Genomic DNA, 15,393 nt, shown 5'->3' with positions numbered 1-15,393 from the left:
TGGTCTCATCTGACAGTGGGTCAGAGGTGGGGTACACCCTGGACAGGTTGCCAGTCTGTCACAGGGCGGACATGTAGACAGACAACCACTCATATTCACATTCACACCCATTCACTACAGCCAAAGGTTTAGAAAAGATAAATGTGACATCTAGCACCTTTAAAACTGGAAGATCCCCCTGGTTGAGCCCTCTGTTACATCTCGGTGTGTATGGATGTATGCGTGTGCCTTAGATTTGATAGCAAGGAGGGAGTGCACACACACTCATCATTTCAAGTGCAGAAACACATGCTGAAATGGTGTGTTAGGAGTTGGCACATGAAAATGATCCTTCTACTGTAGCCTCACACTGCTTTGTGTGTCAGCATCTGTGTTTACTATATTTACCATGCTGCTTGCAGTCAGACAGTATGTAGAGGCATATTTGCCATCACATGTACACAAATATTTCAACTCTAATCACTTCATCCAATATATGAACTATTATCTGTACCCTTAAACTAACACCCCTGCAGCTAAATAGGGCTAAGCGACATTTCAGGTTTACATACCTTCAGCAGCTTTATATAGTCTCAGTATTCTGTGGAGTGAATATGAAAGTGTGGAAAAGGTAGCAATACTGTAAAAGTGGTGGTACACAGATTAGATGTAGGGTTCAGCCAGGATTTATTCAAAATACTGCCTCTGATATTCTAGAATTTCCAGGAAACAGGTTTAGTGATTCCTAGAACCACCTCCAATCTGGAATACAGACTGATATAAAAATACCTTTTCTTGGTGAGAGGTAAGCCTGGAAAGTAACCCAGTTTACTCAGTAAACCTACTTCTTAGAACAGAATTACATGCTGTTTCTGTCATGGAATCATCATTATAACGATTGTGGTGTTGTTGCTTTTGCAGATCTGCATCTGGCTCCAGAAAAAAGAAGCGATACAGGTATGCATGAGAGAGGAAAACAATACATTGTAACATGACTGCCACCGTTAATGGCCTTGTTCATGACAGTGTGTGTATTTCCCTTTTGTAAGGTGTGTGTTATTGCCATTTCTGCCTATTGATTGTTGTTTGTTCAAGAGACAATGCAATCCATATGGGTGAGCAGTACAGTGAGTTTTGTTTTCACAAAGGGAATGCACGTTTCCATTGCTTTACCGTCCACAGCTTCATTATCTAATGTATGCTGTTTGTTTCAGATCGGGCAGCCCAAAGAACAAACACAAAGACAAAACTAAACAGAAAAAGAGGTGAGACGCATATAGAATCCGTCTAATATCATTTATATGATAATGTTGAGATGGCGGAAACCCTTATAGTCTATGTTTATCATTAAAACAAAGTGGCACAGACTTTATAAGTAACTTTTGATGTACACACACACCCATCAACCATAACATTATGACCACCTGCCTAATACTGTGTACACAGGAGTCACTGTGACAGCTGGTTGGCATTCGTGTCCCTCTGCAGTTCACTGTGCATCTTCTGTGAATCTGTTTGCTTCCATATTTCTACTGTTCTAAAGAGCACAATGTGTCAGCCATTCGGCGAAAAACGTATGTAAAAGGAGTAAAAACTGTGGCCGTGAGGACAAGTTAGAATTTTTTTACACAAATTCAACAGCCTCCCTGCTCTAGGTGTGATATCTCCACTATAGCTGCTGAATGTTTCTCTTCATAGAGGCCAATGCAGAGTATTTCACTCATTTTAACAAAGGTTCAAATAAATTTAAATCTTTTCAAAGTGCAAATTAAATTTTAAGATTCGACCTCATCATCAGTGAGCCTTGGGCATCCATGACCCTGTCACCTGTTCACTGTCTGTCCTTCCTTAGACACTGTTGGTAGGTTCTAACCACTGGAGACCAGGAAGACCCAACAAGACCTGTAGTCTGGGAGATGCTCTGACCCAGTCATCAGCCATCACAGTGTGGCCCTTGTCAAAGTCACTCAGATCCTTACATTTTCCTGCTTCCAACAAATCAATTTCAAGGACTAAATATTTACTTGCTGCCTAATATACCCCACACACTGACAGGTGCTTTTGTAAAGAGATGATCAATGTTATTCACCTCACCTGTCAGTGGCCATAATGGCTGATCGGTGTATATGAGTGAATATATTATGTACAGTTTGTCTTCTGCACAAAGAAGAGCAAAGAGTGAACAACAACCTTAGTCCTCAACAACTGGAATTCCATTTAGTGTCTCATTAATTTCTACTGGTATTTTACACTTGTTATCTCAGGCTTAGACTCAGAGAAAGTTAATCAGTATAAAGCACTGAGTGCATCTTCCTAGCATTATATATGAATTCAGTACAGTGTCCATGTCATACACTGTGCCCGGTCTTGATCAGAATTCTATACTGAAAGTAAACTGTTTGCACATATTAGGAGACTGACCACTGAGCTGATTGTGGAATGTGTGTTTCCCTGTGTTACATGCATACATACACATGGATGTTTATGTGTATGTGTGTGTGATGTGTGTTGTTGTTATTCATCAGGTCCCCTGTTGAAACCCCCAGCAGGAGTTCACAGCATCAAGGCAGCTGTTGTAGCTCCCGTAGCGCCTCCCTCTCCTCCACTCGGAGCACCTACAAATCTCCTGCCAGGTAGACTCCTCAACAAACACGTTCACAGATGTGCACTGATTGTTGAGCGGTTGCCCTGGCTTATTATCTCCAGTAGTATCTCTAATAATATGTGAATTAACAGCAATGTGTTATTTTATATTATATAAATATATATACAAATATTGAAAAAATAATTGCCTGAATTGAAAAACAAACTGGCACAGGAAAGAGAATTGCGCCTGCTTTGCCTTGTTTGCACACCTGATAAATGCAAAAAACACATGAGGAAATACAAACAGTAGACTACCTTCTTTTTAACTATACATATTGTTCTTCATTATGAACAATGGTATTTTGTAGACTCACTGCCAAGCATGTTTCAGAAGGTGTGTGCAGCTGCTAATGCACTTTAGTCTACTCCCAACCTAGTGGGATCTACCCTAACCCAGTTTAACAAACAAATACAGTGATCGTCCCTTAAACAGAATGTTTAAGTTAGCTTTTAGTCTGAAGTTGGAGTAAAAGTGATATTTTTCTACTTTTATCATTCACTATGGTGCAAAATTCTGGCACTTTAATAAATACAAGATTCAATCTAGGCCAACAAAGTCACAATTTACTGCATGTATGAATGAGACAAATTTATTTCTCACCATGAACCTTTTTTACAGTGTTGTTTCCCAGGAAGCAGGTGGTTGTGCTTTAGCTAGTGTGTTTCTGTGTGGCTCTGCTCTTCCAGGCTGAACTCCAAGCACAAGGCGGATGGACAAAAGATGTCCGGCACCTCACTGTCCCCCGGCCCCAACAGTCCCACCGTGTGGCACAACGGGGACCACATCCAGCAAAGCCGCAACGGCAAGGCCGGCAGACTCAACTGCGCTGAGGGCAAGAAAGGACACGATGTATGTACTCTCCTCTATTTTGCTCCCACACCCCCACACCCGTTCCAACCACTCCAATGGTATCTCCTACACTTTTTAAATGAGTTTTATCCTGCTCTTTCGTGTGGGTTGACATGAATTCTCATCTCCTTTGACATGGAAAGATTTTTTCATCCTTTTATCAGTTACTTCAAGGACAGTTTTTATCATTAATATGATTATTTTTTGATGTGTGAAAGACGCTCGTGTCCTGTGTACAACTCGTTTCTGCTGCTTTGTTTCTGGCTCCCTTTGATTCCTCTGCCGCCTTGTTTTTTTTGTTTGTTCTTGTTGTTTGCCGGTAATAGAGGGAGGGAGAAAAGTGAAGATAGGTTCTAGTGTTTCTGCGCAGCACACCTCCTCTGAGTCAGGGCACAACACTAGCATACCACACCTCAGATGGAAATAGGAGTTGGACCAGAACAAATGAACAGATGAGAACAAATGAATGAGCAAAATGATGTGTTTAATCTGAGTAGGTGCCTGCCAAGGCATAAGACAAGCTTAAACATTTGAGCTAGGGACAGGTTAACTACTTCAAACTCCCTCACAAAGGTCCATGTGTGTTAAGAAATATCAAAGCAAATACTGTAAATAGGAATAGATTAAGTCTAAATTAGCCAGTGTTACCAGAGCCACAGCCAGATGCATGATGGTGTTTTAAAGTGATAAATATCTGAGATTCCTCCTTGAACTGACTAATCCAATTACATGCCGAAATGAATTTTAACAAAATATAGCTATGAACAAGGTGCCATTCACCATTCCAGGTAACATCTGTTTCTGGTGGGTGTATGGAAGATTTAAAATACCTAAATAAAAATACATCAAACAAAGAAAGCGAATTATAGTTCACACGGTAATACTTATTTTCTTTTTTGTGTGTGCATTTACTATGTCATAATTAAATATAAAAAAAAAGAAAAACTAACTTTTTGTCCTTAATTACTGAATGAATGCATTTTAATGTGACATGAATTCTTACAATAAAGTACCAGTGAAAGGGAAGTTTGAGTGTCTTGAGCCTCAGTAAGGTGATGTATTTCCATGTGAAACAAAAAATGTGAGTAAGTTTATGTCAGAGAAGGCAGCGTGAGCAGCCTCCGTAGGGGTAAAGGTAGGGACCCAATTAAAGAGCCAGTCCCGGGGAGTAACAGAATGTTATAATAGTCCGTGCAGCAGAGCTCTGGAGTAAAGGAGAGCAGGCAAAGCAGGCAAGAATAGGGCAAGGCAGATACGCAGGTCAGGAGTCCAGGCGGGGCGGTCAACAACAAGAGAGCAGTGAAAACAGGTGCAAGTAATGGAGGAGCAGGTGCAGCTGATGTGAGTGATGAACCAAAGCTCCCGGTAGGCAGGGTGAGCCGGGGACAGGAAGTCCTTTCAAAAGAGGAGCGGGGTAGGAACATGACAGTTTAGTTAGAAGAGGGATTTAAATCAGATCTTTCAAATGTAATTGGATCATTCAAAAGTGTGGGGGGGTTTAGTGTATAAGTTCATAGTGTAAAGATATGGAACTGTAGTGAATCAGCACTGCACAGAAGACTTGTCCTCTGCTCAGACCTTCATCGCCTGCTTTGTTAGATCAGGGGGATGTGTAAATGTGATCAATCAGGCATTTAATCATCAAAAATATTTATACATTTTACAGGAATAGAAAAGACTGGATTTTGATCATTTAAAAAAGACTTAAATTGACACGTTTTATATGTAACAAATCATAAATGAATATTTTCTCTTGACTTTACATTTAGTAAAATTTCTGATTAAGATTTTTCAAAACTGCTGACAGCTGATCACAAAGGTAACTGTCAAATCTAATACTACTACACCATACATATCTATAACAAAGTGTATTGTATTTCACTTATTTCTTTGCTTAATTTTTTATTTAGGCCTTTTACGTCTTCCTTAGAGCTGAGCTGTGTCCTAAAACTGTATTGTCATGCAGCTGAATTCATATCACGTATCACAGAATGCACCCAGATGATAGAGGTCACCTCTGTTCTTTAAATAGAAAGAAATTGCACCACATACTCCATGATATCCTAATAAAGCCCAGAGTGTTATGAATCACACTTCTCTCTACCTCTTCAATTTGGACCTGCTCCTTGTTTGTTCTAAGTTCTTTGAAAACAACTATTTCTGTTAGTCTCTGATTAACTAAAGGACACTGCTTAGGATGGTTTTCATGACTTCCTGCAATTATGGAAACAACCTTACTCTTCCATACTGTAAATGGATCATACAGTAGGATGCCAATATGTTGGTATATACCAGGGGTGGCGAACTTTGGTATATACCAAAACACAACACTTAGACAAAAAGATCCCTTGTGAAACAATCTCCTGAGGAATAAGCACCTAAATGAACTGCAAACACCCTGTGAACACTCCATCCAGAGAACTGACGGCTCCTACTTCTCTTACTTCAGCTTGCATGTAGCTGTCAGGTGTCCTCTGATCTCTCTCTCTGCTTATTTCATTCATTACTTGTTTTTCTTTCTTTATCAGTTTAAGTTGTCTTTACCCATGAATAAATGCCCAAATCTTTGTCTCATTTATATAAAAAGCACTCAAATGCTTTGGAACTGGACCAAGTAGGTTAACTGGGTATGTTTAATAGTTTCTTCTTGTCGGCACAGTTGTCTTTCTTCTCAAGCACATGCTCTGCTCAGCGATACAGTAGATCCTTTTCTCCTGCAGGCGTTAAACAGCTCCTGCCATAGCACCAGGGGTTAAACACATATTCCTCTCTACTGCTTTACTTTACTATGTTGATGTGCATGTTGCCCTTAGGTGGCACTATCTCTTCTGTCCCTGACTTTTTGTTTCTACTCTGTTCAGGCCAGTGGAGAATGGCAAGGGAGGTTTGTTAGATCGTGTACTTCTGAGCCATTCAGTTAGGCTGTAGTATACGGGGAGCATTTAATTGGCTTATGTTCTTTAAGCACCATCTTTTAATGTAAGGTGATGTTGCCACTTTTGTTAATCTCCACCAAATATAATAACCCTCGAACTTTGCACAGGAGGATGGCTATACAGTGTGTGACCGACCTGGATCTGACTGAAGTTTGATTTTACTGCAGCAGTAGTGTGGTTTAGCAAATGTTCTGTATAGCAGCTCTGGTTCTCTGTCTATTATCTCAGTTTGTGTTCCTGCAGTCACCCTCTAGCTGCCGCTGGAACTGTCTCATCCTCTGCAGAGGACATAGTCTTGGATGCTTTTTATAACAGCTGTGCACTGCTCTCCATCAGATGTGGGAAAGTTTATACAATGTGTTGTTGTCCAGCCACCCAGAAATCAGAAGTCTTCAAACCTGTTCTAAATGGCCACACTGGAAGACAGAGTGGAAAGCTATTGTAGAGAGATGGAAGAGGCAATAATTGCTAAAAAAAAAAATATGTGTAAGGAAATACATTTTCAGACAGTTTATCCTGAGGACTTGGTGTCGTCATTCACTTGAAAAGAGACAGAAATAGTGTAGAATTCAAATCCTTCTTGCTTCCTCCCTTCTGTACAGCTGTCCAATCACAGCACAAAGCAGGTGTGAATGTTGAATTAACAAGTTTTGGAAAGTTAAAAAAAACTGTCTTGCATATCCCTCCAGCCAAAAACTGGAGGGTGTTTTTTAAGCTATTCAATGGTGTCTTTAGTCATTCTCCTCAAACCCTTCTCTCTTGAAAAACTGAAACATGGGGTTGGGAAACACTTCCAATATAGCACAGATCCCAATTTTTGTGGTTTGGCCAACTTTGTTTAAGTGGTTGATTGACACCTTGTTGCTTTTTGTGACCAGTGGGGAAAAAACACTTGCGGTGGGTGTTTACAGCTTTTTCATTGTGGCGGGCGATGATGAACTTATTACATCTTTCAGAAGAAGCTGTTGTAAAAACTGACATGGACAAGTGACACAAAGATAAGTTCTACTCTATGATTTCAAAAATGTTTTCCAACTTTTTCAACAGAGAAACTGATAGAACCTACAGTAGTTCTCTAGGGACAAGGGAAGCAACATAAAGCAAGACAGAATTCACACGCAGCAGCCAAGGCAAGCAGTCAAGGATGAAGAGTAACTGTTTAGTTTGGGGGACTAAGCGGTAGAAAATGAATGAATGAATGTTTAGTTTGGAAAATGCAGGTCTTTTTCACTTTCCCATTTTCTGATGAAGCACTTGCACTACAGGAAGACTGTCTCCCATGCACTTGTTGGGACAGTCTCAGGCGTGGCAAGTCGTCCTCTTGCTCATTATTAATAGATGCATTACAGCACTTCAGGAATACATGGACTCCTGAAACTAAGACAACTCACATATTTATTAACATGGTTGTTAATTTGAAGGGATCCAAGCCATTTTGAATGTACAGTAAGCTCCCTCTTCATGCTAACGGTTTAAACAGCAGATTTGGCACTCTCTCTCCATACCTGTGTTTATAGCGATAAAAAAGATGGTCTGGAAGAAAGTAGAGCTGACTTCTAAAAAAGCAGAGAAGTGCTGTTGCTGAAGAAGAAGAAGACCAGGGCCAAAATGTGACTGTAGTCCCTTTCTCAGTCTCTTCTCAGTAGTCAGTTGCTCAGTCTCTTAGTTGACCATCTTAACGGTGACTGCCCTTCCAACACTCCCCTACCCCCTACCTGTTCATCTGTATCCTGTGTGACTCACATCTCACTCTTGGTGTCCTGACATTTTTCCCCCCACATCTTTCACATCTGTCAGCTATGCATGCGACCCAACCTCCCCAACCCTCCTCCTCTTTACAGCTTATGTTACATGGATGTCCATTAATTAATTAATGTCCACAATTAACTCTATCCATTTACCTCTATCCCACCCCCAGTTGTGAGGTGACTGTGGTTCAGTGGGTAGAGCAGTCGTCTCCCAACTGGAGGGTCGGAGGTTTGACTCTTGGTGCCTGCAGTCCACATGTTGAAGTGTCCCTGGGCAAGACACTGAACCCCCAAGTTGCCCCTGATGGTTAGAGCCATTGGTTGAGTTGGCACCGCAGATGGCTGCCTTGGTTCTGTACCGGAAATAAATTCCTTGTGTGTAACATACTTGGCCAAATAAAGGTGATTATTGATTATTAATACAAATATGGTTGCATTTGTACAAGCGAAAAGACAAAACAGCTCATGTCATTTATAGATTCATCCTTTGTTTCTAATTTTAGTTTAAATTCCATTTGTGTTTTTTACTTTTCTCCCTTCTATTTATTTTTTTTACTTTTTGTTTTGTTTATTTCTCCTCAGTCTTTGGACTAAATATGTAGCTTTGATACTAAAAGAGGTCATTGTCTTTTTCCCATTTCGCTGCGGAGAACATTCCTTTCTCCTTTTTTCCTTTTTCTTTCTTTCCTTTTTTGTTGATATTGCATACGTGTCACTGATTGAAATGGAAGGTAGGTAATGCTTTGCCTACGCACGTGATCTTTATGCAGATGAGAATGTGACAAGCACCCTAGCCTGAGTGACGTCAATGTTTCTCTCTCTTTCTCTCTTTCTCTTTCTGTTGTTTACCAGTGATCGTTAACCAGATTAATTTAACTTCATCAATTATGATTTGACTTAAAAGATTGGAATACATAGAGCTCTGGTTTTTCTCTTTCCTCAACTTCATTCTGAAGTCCAATATCCCACTCTCTCTTCCAGGTCCATTTCTTTCCATTTATCTTTACTTTCTGTTTTGGTAGAATGCATTCCTGTTTGTCTAGCATCACTCTGTTTGTTGGTGAATTAGTATATTTATCCTCTGATTTTCACCATATTGATTTTCACAGCTGTCTCTATCAAATGTCATATCGCACCAGTGGTTGTGTGTTATCTTAGTATATAACTTATGAGTTATGGAGAACGGCTCTTCTTTCTGCAAAGATCAGTCGGTGCGTTTGATGTGTCTTAGATTATGAAGCAGCACATGGTAATTCATGCAAAAGAGCCAACTCCAGAACAACTTTTGGAAATCTCTTTTGATGACCTGCTTACAATGAGCATAATTGCATCACAAGTTTCAGCCCCTAAACTCCTACTGAATCACTTATCCCAGTTTTATTTTTGTTGTTTAAAATTGAAGTTTGGAACATATTTAACTCAGGTCCTACCACACACACTTTAAAGGGTAAGACTGACATTACTCTATTATTCTTATTAGCAGCAAATCCTTTTCAACGACTTAAACCAGCAATGTGTGACTTCCCTGTTATGTCTGTGGCATTCAGCCACAAATTTATTATTCCCTGTAGAAGACAGAATATTTAAAAAAGGGGTCACAAATATGTAGCACTAAGAGTCAACAGCCACACTAGTAAGTAGCAAGGCTATACTTAGATCTCCAGGAGGTTTGTCATTAATCGCATTCAAACTTTGACCTGATGATGATAAAACGTCTGGGGCCACAGCAGTGATTACAATTTATCCAAAAGGGGATGTCAGTGTGTTTAACAAACTTCATGGCAGTCTATCCAATGACTGTTGAGGCAGTTTGTTAAAAAAACTAAAATGTCAACCTCATGGTGGTACCAGAGGAAAAAGTCAGGGCAGCACCAGAATCAGTAGGATTCATGGGAACCACAAATGCCTGTACAGTTTCATGACAGTCTATTAGATATTTCAGTCTGGACCAAACATGCTAATAGCTCTAGAACAGCCAGGCACTGAAGTTTTCACTATGCAATACACCAACTCCTCGTTGGAGAAACAGGTAGTAACAGGAGTGTATTTGTTCAGTACTATTTTCAGCCACACATTAATACATGTTTGGCGCCCTAGTGAGCATTTACTGCACAGAACCAGTGCAATGTGTGGAAGTGCATGTTGCTAAATAGCACCTGTGTTCATGCTAATGAGGTAACATGTCAGCCAGAGTGACACACTAATGAGTTTTTAACTTTTCAAACAACAGCGGCGCTCCATGGCACAGAGGAATAAATTATCATCTTACTGTGGGATTTATTGAGAATAAGAGGAATAGAGAATGTTGTCAGCCTTATTCTGAATACAGTTGTCATTTTGAAAACTGCTAATGGTATTTGAAAATATCTTTTTACTTTAAAATCCCAAAGGATCCATTCACATTCACTGACCGAATGTTTTTGGTGGGGCTTTACATTAGTCAGCTCCTCCAAAAAATGACCTCTGATTGCCATGAAATGTGGTTGAACCCAGGTCAGTCACAGTGGTAACCTACTGTAACAGTCTCTGTCGTGATGTAATTCCTGGAACTACACTAACAATGCTATTGTGATAACTGTAAGTGTCCTGTATCAATGAGCCCATGAGCACAAACAAAGACTGTGACCAGTAAAAGCTAAGCTATCCAGTAAACATGTCACCCAGTAAAATAAAACCTTCCCTGTGGTAGATACTCTACCGAAAGAAAATATCTAAATACATGTTACTGCCAACCAGTTGTTCTCTGATGTTTAGGAAGGGGACTGGGCCTAAAGGATTTGCTCTCTGTGTGAGAGATTCCCTGCACATTGTGGTTTTTCCTCTTTTGAGTTCTTTTCCATTGATTTCCATGCATTGTCTCATGAGTCACTGGCAGGGAAGGGTTTTGTGTCTTTTTCTCTTGCATTTTGTGAATCTAATGATGCACTTATGTTGCCCCACTTTTCCCTTTTCTTCATACCTTACCTACTAAAGGAGGGAATACCACTTTATTGGTAAGTGGATGTTAACCAGAAGGGAGTTAAACAAGAGTAACCATTAAAAAAGGGTCGCTGTTCACATCTCAGCAATTGTCTTCAGGAAAAAATCCAGAAAGAGAAAATTGAGTAGCAGATGATTTATTTTCTGATTCGGTAGATTCAATGATTGTGATATTTATTTAGTTCCTTCCATTTCTGTGATGTTCCGTCAAGTTGTTTCTGTTTTGTTTCATTTTTTAAAAATCATTACTAAAATAACTGAAGAAGTCCTCTTTTTCTACTCTACCAAATCTGTAGCTCTGTACTTTCTGCCTCTGCTCTTTAACTTATTTGGTTCTCAGTTTTGTTTTATTTTTCCCTTCTCTTCTTCCTCTTCCTAATATTTGTTTGTTTTTGCAATTATGATTTCTTCAACTCATTATGGTTTTGCATGCCAAGTATTGCATGCGCTGCACCATAGAGGACTATCTATAAGCCATATGGAGAAATCCTAGATTTTTTTTTAAGATGTTTACCTTTTTTTGGCAAGTACACCGTAGCACTCAATCACCAACCTGAAAACACTCTAATGCTCTTTTTGTCCTTTTTCTTTTTTTCCCCCTTTGTTGGTCATAATTTCTCTACAGAAGCTCCATCTGCTGACTGCTAGGTCTGTGAGCATCCAGTCCACTCTGCTGAGAGAGCACAAGTTCCACCGTGCCTCCAGTAGGAGCCAAACAGGGCCAATGTGTGCAGCAGGAGACCCTGGGAGTGTGGATGCCAGGAGCACAGCCATAGGGAGCTCTGTAACCCAGACATCAGGGTGGAGAAGGAGTCAGAGAGGCCAGAAAGAGCGCTCCCACTCCCCTGCTCACAGCAGTGACTCAGCCCACTCCCAGCACAACCACACTCACAGAGGGAGGAGCTCTCGTCACCCCAAGAAGTAAGTCTGTCATTTGTCTCTCACTGTATGGCTTGTGGGCGGCATGGTGGAAGAGTGATTAGCTCTGTCGCCTCACAGCAAGAAGGGCCAACCCGATGCCTTTCTGTGTGGAGTTTGCATGTTCTACCTGTGCCTGCATCGGTTCTGTCCGGGTGCTCTGGCTTCCTCCCACAATCCAAAGACATGCATCTTAGATTGATTGGTGACTCTAAAATGCAGGTAGGAGTAAGTGTTTGTGTGGTTGTTTGTCTACATGTCAGCCCTGTGATAGACTGGCGACCTGTCCAGGGTGTACCCCACCTCTCGCCCAATCTCAGCTGAGATTGGCTTCAAAAGCCTCCCTGTGACCCTTGTTAGGATTAGTGGTATAGATAATGTATAGGGCTTGTCACTGCTGCTGAGACAGAATTTCTTGATACTGTCTGTGTTATACTGCCAATCACTCTAGGACAAAGGGTGGCCACTCTTCCAAGCGTCACCACCACTCAAGTCGAGGTCAGGCGCACCATCGAAGCCTGTCGGCATCTCCAGGACGACACTCGCACACATCGGGAAGAAAGAAGGGGGAGTCACGTAACAAAGCTAGCCCCCGACAGCGCAGTAGCTCCTGGAGCAGCAGCCATTCGTCCTCCCACTCTGCACCCAGAGACAGAGGCCCAAGCAAGGCCCAGTCCCCACACAACAGGCAGAACAACTCCAGGTGAAACCTCACCCTCTCTCACACTACTCTGTTAATTTGTGGTTTTAGTTTGTTCTCATGTGTTGTTGCTGTCCCACTGGCACCCCCCTATGTCATACAGAGAGAGGGACAGTGCCAACCGCTCCGACACTGACAGCCGAGCTCGCCGCCGCTCACGCAGTTACTCACCCATTCGCAAAAGGAGAAGGGATTCACCCAGCTTCATGGAGGCTCGCAGGATCACCAGGTAACACAGCGGACTACAACCACAAAAGAACCTCCTTCTTTTGTTTTAAGGTTCTCATTTATCTGCACCTTATGTTCTGCATGGACTTTGATACAGCAGAACTAATTAAATGAAACAGTGAAAAAGAATTTTTTTCAGCTTTTAATAGCTTAAAAGTAAAAAACTTCCTGAGGGAAAAGAATGTGATGATTGGATGGATGTTTGGTTTGGTAGATTTGCTTTGGCTGGAGTTGGAGGGTTTTGAACCAAACACAAAATATGAATGATATTTCCTGCTTTAATCCAATCACTAAGCATGGTATAAGGTACACCTGTACAATTGAATGCAATTCCAATATGGCATTCAGTTGTACAGGTGTACAACATCTGTTGTTATGAAGCTCAAAAGGTTTGTTTTGGTGGAATTGTTGGAAATGTATACAATCAAATTTATGTTTATAATTGAGGTCATAATTAAAGGTGGTCTTGTCCTGGATTGTATTATGTTCAATAGCTGTAGCTTTTTATTTGCCATGCAGACATATGAGTGGTTTCAGTCTCCTCATCTAATTCTCATCAAGAAGGTAAATACATGTTTCCCAGATAAAGAACCATTTCTTTAAATTTTGCGGTTATTTCTTTCATATTGTTGTAATATCAAATTGATCTATACACTCTGCGTTGTAATTAAATATGAATAAATATAACAATAATAGTATTATTTGTATACCACTTTTGAAATGGTAAATGGTCTTATACTTGTATAGTGCCTTTCTATGCTTTTTACAGCACACTCAAAGCGCTTTCACATTATTTGGCCACTCACCCATTCACACACCGGTGACATCACCGGGAGCAACTGGGGGTTCAGTGTCTTGCTCAACGACACCTCGACAAGCCGGGAATTGAACCACTAATCCTCCGGTTAGGAAATGACCCGTTCTACCTCCTGAGCCACAGCCGCCCCAATCATAAATGTAACATGGTGCTTCAGTACAAGATAATAAAAAGAGAACACAATAAGACTAAAGCCATAAAACACTAATATACACTGTACATAACAACAACAAGGACATAAATCAATGCTGAATAAAATATCTTTTAAAAATGTTAAAAGGAAATATGTACTGAGCTTATTACCAGATTTAATTATTTTTCTGTAAGGGTTCAATCTTTGTTATGTTAAAAATGAAGCAATGACTTGCTTTATAACCATTTACAAGCTCCATCCATACTAAGAGCAGATTTGCATCCTCCTCTGATTATGAAACATATCACACAATGTTTTGATAAGTGAGACAGCTTCTCCTTTAGCCACAGAAGCTTCTTCAGACCTGTAGTAGTGCACAGTTGTTATGCAAATAAAAAGAGAGAACTCCCAAATACTGATGAAAAGTGTTTCTGTGGTGTAAAACAACAAATCTTCAGTGTCACCTCTGTTCCTTCTCATACAGATGTACATAGACAGGTGTGAAATGTGTGTACCTTGTCATCTTTCACTCCAGTCCTAAAGATCCTGATGCCAAGACAATGGGATGCCGCTGAACTAAGCTGCTGCAGGCTGGTTACCCTGGTAACAGTTGCCGTGCAGCAGGACCCTGATAGTCTCACTCCTGAAGCTCGGCCGAACAGCACACCACCAGAACTCCCCTGAGTAAACCTAGCTTTCTCCTTCCTCCTGTCCTCTTACTGCTCCTTCATCTTCTCCCTGAAATTTACACAAAGAAACTCACACATCTGTAAAGCTGACCCTCACTTAGGTTATGCACTAATATTGTAACACAGAGATTAAAATGCTATCAAGGTTTATTTAAGTGGATTCCCCCTATTGTGCTGGCTGTGGACTCCCATGGCAGATACAAAAGACAAAAGCTAAGGTGGTTTTACCCACACCACTGAAACAACAAGGTGAAACATACCTTGTAGCAGCAGGGATACCTTGATAGTGTTTATCTCTCCATGCACTGTTGACTGTTGATTTTTCCGGGTGTGGGCCTCCACAGAGAAGAAGGGGTTCTTTCGGGCGCTAACAGCTAATTACCTTACAGGAGGCACTTCCAGGGTGGCTATTAACAAGGCAACCTAAGCTTAAACTAACATCTTGCATTTCATTGCTGTGTGTGCGCTGTGTGTGTGTGTGTGTGTGGGGGGGTGAACAGCTTTTCTAACCCACATAGCTGCTCTCTTTCAGATCCTGCACTGATCACAAGTCTCCCACTTCTGAAGCCTAACACTGATTTTCTTTTGACCAACCAAATCTTAATATATTGTAAATATGTTAAGATAACTATGTATATATCTCCAACAGTTTTTTGTTTCAGATGTGACTGCTAACACTTTGTCCTCTCCTTCTCTCTTCTCCCCAGTGCTCGGAAGCGGCCGATCCCGTACTACCGGCCCAGTCCTTCTTCATTCAGCTACGACAGCAG

At 40.9% G+C, this 15,393-nt stretch overlaps 2 protein-coding genes across 2 annotated transcripts in view; both read left to right on the top strand.

Moving 5' to 3' along the window:
• LOC109967048 (serine/arginine repetitive matrix protein 3-like) overlaps window positions 1–985 on the top strand; it is an 80,613-nt gene extending 79,628 nt beyond the window's left edge. The window contains exon 7 of the mRNA XM_020612376.1: window positions 901–985. Coding sequence (XP_020468032.1) covers window positions 901–946 — 46 coding nt within the window. The 3' untranslated portion in view covers window positions 947–985. The remainder of the gene's footprint in view (window positions 1–900) is intronic.
• Window positions 986–1,152: 167 nt separating this feature from the next.
• The window catches only part of LOC109967045 (serine/arginine repetitive matrix protein 3-like), a 15,395-nt gene continuing 1,154 nt past the window's right edge, over window positions 1,153–15,393 (top strand). The window contains exons 1-7 of the mRNA XM_020612370.1: window positions 1,153–1,244; window positions 2,505–2,612; window positions 3,313–3,475; window positions 11,764–12,059; window positions 12,508–12,759; window positions 12,860–12,985; window positions 15,331–15,389. Of these exons, the coding sequence (XP_020468026.1) occupies window positions 1,174–1,244; window positions 2,505–2,612; window positions 3,313–3,475; window positions 11,764–12,059; window positions 12,508–12,759; window positions 12,860–12,985; window positions 15,331–15,389 (1,075 nt within the window). The 5' untranslated portion in view covers window positions 1,153–1,173. The remainder of the gene's footprint in view (window positions 1,245–2,504; window positions 2,613–3,312; window positions 3,476–11,763; window positions 12,060–12,507; window positions 12,760–12,859; window positions 12,986–15,330; window positions 15,390–15,393) is intronic.

Source organism: Monopterus albus, unplaced genomic scaffold (assembly GCF_001952655.1).
Source record: "Monopterus albus unplaced genomic scaffold, M_albus_1.0 scaffold124.1, whole genome shotgun sequence".
In the NCBI taxonomy this organism is placed as follows: domain Eukaryota; kingdom Metazoa; phylum Chordata; class Actinopteri; order Synbranchiformes; family Synbranchidae; genus Monopterus; species Monopterus albus.
The sequence above is the reverse complement of the archived record's forward strand: the minus strand, read 5'-3'. Positions and strand labels throughout refer to the sequence as shown.